A 9,248-nucleotide genomic window follows, 5' to 3' on the forward strand; every position below is an offset into this window, starting at 1 on the left:
CTGCTATAGGTTTGTTTTTGTTTTTTTTTACCTCTCTGAGTATTCTGCTCTGAACTCTTGGCGTCATCTTTGGTGGACGGCCACTCCTTGGGAAAGAAGTAACAGTGCCAAACTCTTTCCATTTGTAGACAACTTCTCTGACTGTCAATTGATGAACATCCAGACTTTTAGAGATGGTTTTGTATCCATTCCCAGCTTTATACAAATCAACAATCCTTGATCGCAGGTCTTTAGACAATTCTTTTGACCGAGCCATGATGCACACCAGACAATGCTTTTCATCATGACAATTCGTACCAGGTGTGTGTTTTATAGTGGGCAGGGCAGCTATAAACCACTCATCAGCGATTGGGCACACACCTAACTTAAATTGTTTGGTAAAAATTGGTTTCAATTACTCTTTAAGTTTCCTTAGGCAGCGGGTTCACTTACTTATTTTTCCCCTTTCTGTCATTGTTTGCATGCTATCCTCATTAAAATAAGAAAACCTATAAATATTGTGGTTTAGTGAAAGCAGACAGATTTTTTATCTGTGTGATTTTGACAAAGATCAGATCACATTTGATGGTGATTTCATTTTATGCAGAAATGTGAGAAATTCCAAAAGGTTCAGATACTTTTTCATACTACTGTAGTTGTTAGATTCGTATAATTATTTCTATATCTGTATGTCCGTATTATACTCCCTCTGGTAACCAAATTATGCACAAGAAACACCAGAATGAACACGAGGGTTGGACTGTAATAGGAATATCTTAATTTATTTAAAAGCGGAAAGACAATAATACTAATACTAATTACTGTACTGTTTTCTTTGGACTGTAGACTATAAAGTAGGGCTGCAACGATTAATCGATTAACTCGAGTATTGGTTAGAAAAAAGCTTCGAATCAAATTTAGCTGCTTCAGGGATTTGTTTAATTAGAGTGGCGTTGTAATGGTTGGTTTTAAAATATTTGCATTTAGTTTTATTGATTTCGGTGGCCGCACTGCGCTCTATTGGCAACGGTGAATATAACAGACCTCATTTAACATTACTGAATCTGGCTGCTCCCTGTTAAGACCAACATAATTTTTTAATGCATTCATAATTTAGTTTATAAGTATATTTAGCAGTTTTTTGTGGGACTATGTGTTTGAATGATATGGTAAGAGCATTGTAAAAAAAAGAACAAATTAGCATTTTATAGCATTTAAGCTAGCGGGCCTTTGCTATGTAAGTTAGTTAATTGTTCTTTTGTTGCACTTCGATCCTCATTCTTTTATACAGTTTGAGGCTAAGCTCAGGAAGTTTAACTTGCTTTTGTGAAATCAAAGTGCAATCACGCAAAATTTGAAGGAATGCTCGGTAATTTTATTTTGTGTTTACATTAATGCTGTTTTGAAAGTGCAATCTTAGCAAGCCTTTGTTTTACATCTCCTAAAATTTATTTTACAACGCATTAAATGCTCCTAATCCGATTACTCGATTATTCGAACTAACTAACTGATAGATTAATCGGTCACAATCGATAGCTGCAGCCCTACCGGATTATAAGGTGCATTAATGCACCTATGTATGACATTAGTCATTGGTTCTACAGAATATCTTTTAACATTATAATTATTGTTTGTGTTTTTCAATATTTATTTACTTGTTGATGAATGTGTGTCTTGAGTACTTTACTGAAGCAGTTAATACAGCTATGCTACAACAAAATAGGCTGGAGGTCATTAAGCACAACCAGATTTCATACATGCATATTTACACTTGATTATAAGGTGCACATTAAATTTGGGGGAAAATAAAGGATTATCAGAATTACTATAAATTTGGTAGAAAATGAAGCATTTTAAGTGGGCCTTATGGTTCGAAAAATACGGTAAGTCAAGGTAACACTTCACTGATAATCAGGCTGTATTTACATGATAGAATCTGACCCCATTTCAATCAAATTTAACAAAGGTCCTTTTATTTAATTTCTAAACAGATTTTCTTGAGCACTTATCCTATGTTGTGTAGTGTCATTTTTCTTGCCCGATCTGCTAAAACAAGAGTCAGGACTAACAATTATAGATGTTAACATTGTTCAATATCTTTATGATCGAACAGCCTCTGTGATTGAGCGTGAAAGAAAACAATTTCCAATGAGGAAAAGACATACAACCATGAAAAAAACAAGCCATAGACACACAAAGACGTTTAAAAAAAACGAGATTGGCTTCGAAATAAGAAACATGAATACAGTGATAAATGATATGCATGTTTACCTGCCATATAATGGTGGACACCACTGTCTGATTGGGAAGAAGAAGGCCAATGACCTACAGCAAATGGAAGTCAGGGAAGAAGAGCTTATTTTGGAATAAATAAAGTTCATCTTCCCCCATGAGAGAAATATGGGCATGAGAATGACATCTGCGTAGCCGGAGCAAATGATTAAAGAAACAACAACAGCACGGGACTTACAATGGGCGTTCCGAACGGGACGTAACCTGTACAGGCCAGAAAATAAACCAACGCTGAGCAAAGACAAGGAGAACAACATGAGCGACTTGTGTAAAAGATCTTCATCTTCATCTACCTGACATTCGGAACGGCATGAAGATCTTGTCGCCTGTGTCGGGATGAATGATGGCCTGAGATGACATCGTGACAGGATGACATCATCAACATGTGATCGACGCAATATTTTTTTTGTCTTTACCACTTAGAACTCACCTGTTTGATCTTTTGGGCTTCCCACAACTTCACATGGCAAGTGATAGAAGCATATATACAGAATCAATCAATCAGGAATAACTGTGGCCATTTCTATTCAATTTAGATGTTTCAGTGTCATTTCCATGTGATAAAGACTCACCTGAAGATTAGAAATTCCTGGTGGAAGTGTTCCACATTTAAAGTCATCCAAGAGTTTGATGCTGTCTTTAAGTTGTTTCTACAGTCAATCATATAACAATCAACAAGAAGATGTGCATTGTTGTAGCATGAACGAATTGGCAGGAATGTCAAATAGTGATTCATCAAAGAGGTCGAAGCTACACTTTGTCCCATGTAAAACAAAATGGATGTTCTCAAATCAGTCTGATGAATAGCTTCAATGATAATGATAGTCTTTACCATGACACAGTATATTTCATCGATGACATAAATGTGTCAACGAGCACAACATCCCGCCGACGGTTAATGAAGGGTTAAAATATATATATGCGTGGAAAATTGAGAATCCCAGACGCTCAGTACGCAATAGGGGAAAGCGGCAAAAAGCCAAAAAAGCATACCAGAGTGGCCGAAACATTGACTTATTTCAACGAAAAAAAGGAGAGTACACTGTTGTGTCCTGTCTCTTCAATGCTTGGCAGAACGTCGGCCGTGAAAGAACACCTAAAGCACCGTCACCCATTTGTAATTTTGTAAGACGACAGGAGACAACAAGCTGGCAGATTGTAAGTCCATTTAACTAACTAACAACATTTTTTATTGAAGTTGCTAAGCCTATCACAATATGCAATAAGTCTATTTATAAAGCACAGTAAATAAAAATGAGGGTGGTCATTTTCACGGCTACGTTTTATCGCCGAGTGCGTGCGTGTACACGTGCATATTGATGGCCTACGAGACTCCAGTTCTTTTCACAGATGTTTACTGGTCATCAACACGCCGTAGAATTAAAGTTCAGACATACAAAATAAGGAAACATCAGTAATAAACACTCTAAACTTTACCATTGCTACATTGAGGCTAACGGGAAAAAAGACAACCTACTTTAGCCTGCTATAAAACATTGGCAGTATTCTCTAAAACGCAAAGTTGCGGTTAAAAGGTAACACTCTAAACATGAAAAATTGCTGGTTAACATTTGCTTTTGCAAACGAAAGAATGAAAAAAAAAATCTATTACTCACACCACATGCAATGACGAAAAGTGCACATACTTCAGAATTCAGATTCTACACTAAGAATAGCTTTAAAATGACACCCTTTTTGAAAAATCTGATGCAATGAATAATTTTTATAATTATTATAATACTATTATATATAGTAGTATACGATAATATTAATGCTAGATATATATCTTTTTAAGAATTGTTTTGAATCATGTTTGAAAGGCGAAGTCAGTGTTCTGAATCTGTCTACATTCTGTTCTAATGCACTCGTTAATACTATCAGCATTTGACCTCATTGTCTATTTGTGATTTATTATTGTTATTTACGTGTTTATTTCATTGCTAAATTAGTTTAATTTTTTTTTTTTTTTTTTTTAAATATTAGATTAGTCGACTAATCGTAAAAATAGTCGGCTGACAAATCGGGACTACTTTACTACTTTAGTTGCCAAAATATTATTTCGGCAACTAAAGTACAAAAAAACCTGTTACCAAAGTGACACAAACATCAGGCATAAACTGACTTTTACTTATATATTACTTGCTAAGGCTAAGTTCAGACCGCAGGTCTTAGTGCACAAATCCAATTTTTTTTGGTGTTTTTCAGACTCGAGGCATTAACTTGACGGCCTGAACGGAACAAGTCGCATTTAAGTTGACCATATGAAATCCGATCTAGGTCACTTTTGTATGTGGTTAAAATCCGATCTGGATCACATTTTTCAAAATGTGGCGGTGGTCTGAACTCTCAAGTCTCCCAAATCGGAATTCATGTAGCAATTATGTCAGCAAAGAGAGAGGCAGGGAGGACGGCAGCTGTAGAGCTGTGCATTACCGTTGGCGTCTAGCTTGAACTAGGCTTTTAGGGAGGAGGCAGACTTGACCACTGTCATAAAAAAAATAAAATGAAAAAAAAAAGGATATGCCTGTGAATGCTGGGATTTCTTTCTATACGCCTAATGAGCAGTACTTCAATATTGCTTACATGGCCGAGAGTCGGGGCAAACTGTCCGTATGTGTCTGCGTCATGCATGCCCAGTGCTTGCATGCGTTTACTCAGTACATATAAACTTTGAATACAAAAGTAAACAGGGATTATTTGTGTCTGTTATTTGTGTCCTCTTTTCAGAAATCAAAATATGGTCACTGACTCGACTATACTTTCTTTTACTTTAAACTAGATGTACTATGCTGTGATAAAAATATGCATATATACAGTATATGGTAGTTTAAAATTGAGCAGTGTATCACCTGCCTCCCACCCAAAGTTAGGCAGGTTAAGTAACAAGTTTTCTTACAGATTGAGGAAAACCCCAACATTGATTTTTTTTTTTAAATTACAATACTTTTATTTATGTATTACAACATACAGGTGTGTTTAAATTTAGGCTTTATGAGGGAGTTTATAGTGTAAATGAACAGAAGTACTGTTACCTCAGATACAAAAAGTGTGCTTGGGTCGATAACGTCCACAAAATGTCTCAGACGGCCAAGAAAGGAACCCTGGAACACAGACACAGTTCAGTTAATTCAGTAGCAAAACTAGATAAAGTTATTTGGAGACCCTCAATTCAGAATTCAATTGTGCATTTCTAATAAAATCTGCTTCTGAAGTTTAGTGTTGGCATGCGAATTGGAACGATTTTAAAGGAAGCCATGGAGCTGCGGGTCAAACCTCCTTTTCCCCCTTTTTTTGTATGATGCCTTCACTGTCCCCCAACAGCTCTTGCCAACTGCAGAGTGTGAATGCCAGCAGTGTGAACAAGTGCAATAACAACGCCAAAAGCCCGTCTGGCAAAGCAGACGGACAAAAACTAGGCAGCCTCAATCAGACGCTATGGAAGATACCCATCACTGCAAATAAAGGGCCAAACCTTACTTTACAGCATCTTAACGATTTTTCTAGAAAATGACTGTCAACGACCTTCATTGTTGTTCCTCAAGGTTTAAAAACCTACTCTCTGATGCCTTCACTGTCTCGCCCTCCCGTGTTGCGGCTTCATGCAAGGAGCCGGCTTTAATTATGCATGAGTTCTAGCTCTCTGGAGACAACACAACAAAGCTTTCACAGACGCAGCGCAACACACTGCGCACACAAACCATGGCAAGATTTAGCGCTGATTCAAGGACTGGCCTCATTTTTAGCAGCGACATGTGACACGGTAAAAATTGAACAGAAAAACAAATGATGGCAAAGGAAATGTCCAATAGTTGCTTTCACGGCTTCCATCTTTGGACAGCAAACTAGCTGAGGGTACCTCTGCTAGTTACCAGTCAAGTAGTGCACTCCATTTGGCGTCAATACATTTAAGACATGATTAAGCATTTCAACACAAGCACTAAGAATCAGTTAATTGACCAATCCATTAGTATCCCCATGCATGTTTCTGTACACAATAAAATGATTTTCACTGTCCTGTCCCGATTAAATAAGACCAGAGGAGTGAAGTGTCTTATTTGAACTTTGCTCAGTGTAGCAGGAGGTAAATAATTCCCATGGGCCGCAGCTGCATCAGCAAAAAAGCAAGTGTTCAACACCTGAAGGTCACTTTCATGAAGCTGACCGATGCAAATGTTTAATCACTCATTTGCGGGAATGGAAAATTGAGTAATGGACTTGGTTTCAATGGATGTGAGAAGCTCATCAATCTTAGGTGTTGGATGCGGGTAGAAAGTCAGGTACCTTTTTCCAATCAGGAGTCAATTAAGTTTTCACAAAGATTGCCTTGGGCCATATTAAATTAATAACAAAACAAACATGTTTTATGTACTACCTACCGTTATTAGAATAGGAAGTGAGCTGGCATCGTCTTCAGTCCATTGTAAGGCTAAGGCTGCAACTAGAGCTTAAACGATTACTCGAATAATTCGAGTAACCCGATTTTAAAAATTGATCGAGGCATTTTCTCCGCCTCGAGGAATCGTTTCATTTTGCTAGCTCTAAGCATGATGTTTTGCCCGGACTACTGTTAATGCGGCACAACGCGCTGACGTGACGTGCATAGAGGAAAAAGGGACAGGCGGGGGATATATTTTATTTCAACCATGCATGAATATAGAGGTAACGATGAAGAAGCCGACGAAAGCGAAGAAAAAGGCACCAAGAAAAAGCAGAAAGTGTCAAAGAAGCATTTCAAGCTGGAGACCAATGCGAACATTTAATCATGTATTCACTGTAAGACAGCGCTTGCATTACACTAACCCTACCCAGCCCCGGGTACCCGTGGCTCCGCCTATGCTTCCGCACTCCCGGCTGGACCCCACGACCGATGACCAGCCTCGAAACCCAAGCCGAGCCGGGCCACAACGCGACCCGCCCGCCTAACCCCCGCTCCACCGAAGGTACCACATTTACTCCAAAAGCAGAGGAGCGATACTTGGGACAAGGTAAAATTAAGTTAACGTAGCACTAATAAATAAAATTAATGTTACTGGAGCTTGCTAACGTAATGTTAGCCCTGCGGAGGGCTAGGTTTCTATTATTTATGACTATTGTCAATGCGTGGCTAACGTGTCTTTCATACAGGCTTTATTTAATCTGTAAAAACACAGCCCTGTAAAGCGATGAGGGTGTAAAATAAAAAACATAATAAAGCTAACTTTTCGCAATTATAACTCGGTAGTCCTTGACGGGTAAAAAAAAAAAAAATACCACTGGTGCCTAATGTGCTCCAACACAGCAGGTAACACTGCAAAAACTCAAAATCCTATCAGAACTTACAATTTAGACTTAAACTTGAGAATTAACTAGAACTTAAAAATAGCTTGACACAAATGGAAATTGGATTGAAACGTGAGGAAAAAAAACTAACATTTCAAGTGATGTGTGTTATCAAGCCAAATGACATTTTTAGATAAGAAATAAGATTTTTTTTTTTTTTAATAAGATCTTAAGTTTTTTTGAGTGAAAAATGAAATGCTGTTGTTAGGTGTTTTCAACACTGTACATCTAAAATAAAGACATTAATTGTCTAAAAATGGTTCATTATTAGGTGAAATGCTTTATTTTCTCATGTATATTTATAATTGCTCTTTACCTAAAAAAAAAATAGATGTTTTATCTAATTACTCGATTAATCAATTAAATTTTCAGTAGAATACTCGATTACTAAAATATTCGATAGCTGCAGCCCTAACTGCAACTAACAGTTATTTTAATAATCAATTAATCTGCTTAATGTTGTTGTGTTCTTTTAATTAAACAATTATTGAAAATTTTATATGTGCAACTCTTCTTCAGTTGTGTTTTATTCTGCCCCTGGTGGACATGGTGCACAACGTGAGGCTGAAACACATTTGCGGTGTTTCGATTAAATTCAAAGGGCTCCTTTAAATTTACAACAACAACAAAAGCGTGTTCATGGAAATTAAACTCTTAATTTAAGGGTGCACCACACTTCCTTGATACTAAATTACAACTTTTGTTTTAGTCAGGGCTTCGTAGGCATCTTGTGGCACTTACACAATGAATATAGGAAACAAGTTCCACATAATCCTAATTGTCGATTTGGACATAACACACAAGGTAGTTTGATAGGAAAAAAGACAGCCACAATTCGACCGAATAGCCAGACTAATAAATTGTTCGGACGAAGTAAACTCGTTAAAACGGGTGTTTCCGCTGGGGGTAAAAATAAAAAATAAAAAAAAAGTTAACGAGTTTCTACAAAAGCTATAAGAACAGTCAAAGCAGGTACAGTGGGAAGCATCCCGAGTTCCGACCGAAGGAGAGGAAGAAGAGGATGAAGCCGCCTGTTTTGCCATCCAATGCCCCCTCCTCCTCCTCCTATTCGCTCACATTAACACCAAATGTCAGATAATACAGATAACGACTGTTTACCTGGTCGTATCGCGAGCCCCCGAGCCGGAAAGCAGGACAAGCCGCAGCCTCCGCCATGACAGAGCGCCGTTTTTTTTCTTTAATATGAATGAACCCGAAGCCCGCGCCCCCAAGTGCAGTCAACTCCTCGCCGATGAAAGTAGTGGTGGGGAAAAAATAAGGTTCGCCTTCAGCTCAAAGCCTGCTGGGAAATGGAGTCCATCCTCGCTCGCTGCCGCTACCTTAGCAACAGAGCGTGACTACACCTCCCAAATGATCGATGATGGGCAGCAGGCTGTTGCATAACTGACAAGATCGATAGTACTGCTCAGATAACATCCAAGGGACAGCCCGCAAATATATAACACCATAAGACATTTATGCAGTGTTGTTAATCTTACTGAAAAAAAGTAATTAATTATAGTTACAAATTACTTCTCCCAAAAAGTAATTGCGTTAGTAACTCAATTACCTGAATGTAAGAGTAATTAGTTACTTGGCAAAGTAATTGGTGATAATTACTTTTTTTTTTCCCCTCAAAAAAAAAAAAAAAAAATACA

The 9,248-nt window shown here is 37.7% G+C and overlaps 1 protein-coding gene across 3 annotated transcripts in view; it reads right to left on the reverse strand.

Annotated features, from left to right (window-relative positions):
- Window positions 1–8,847, reverse strand: part of sfxn5b (sideroflexin 5b) — a 22,116-nt gene extending 13,269 nt beyond the window's left edge. For all 3 annotated transcript variants that reach the window (XM_057850763.1, XM_057850762.1, XM_057850761.1), the window contains exons 1-7: window positions 8,710–8,847; window positions 5,304–5,372; window positions 2,844–2,921; window positions 2,702–2,728; window positions 2,565–2,619; window positions 2,450–2,475; window positions 2,251–2,304 (exon numbers count right to left, since the gene is read on the reverse strand). In XM_057850763.1, the coding sequence (XP_057706746.1) occupies window positions 2,251–2,304; window positions 2,450–2,475; window positions 2,565–2,619; window positions 2,702–2,728; window positions 2,844–2,921; window positions 5,304–5,372; window positions 8,710–8,766 (366 nt within the window). In that variant the 5' untranslated portion in view covers window positions 8,767–8,847. The remainder of the gene's footprint in view (window positions 1–2,250; window positions 2,305–2,449; window positions 2,476–2,564; window positions 2,620–2,701; window positions 2,729–2,843; window positions 2,922–5,303; window positions 5,373–8,709) is intronic.
- Between the last annotated feature and the right edge of the window lie 401 nt (window positions 8,848–9,248).

The sequence above is a fragment of the Corythoichthys intestinalis genome, chromosome 11 (assembly GCF_030265065.1).
Source record: "Corythoichthys intestinalis isolate RoL2023-P3 chromosome 11, ASM3026506v1, whole genome shotgun sequence".
Classification (NCBI taxonomy): Eukaryota; Metazoa; Chordata; class Actinopteri; order Syngnathiformes; family Syngnathidae; genus Corythoichthys; species Corythoichthys intestinalis.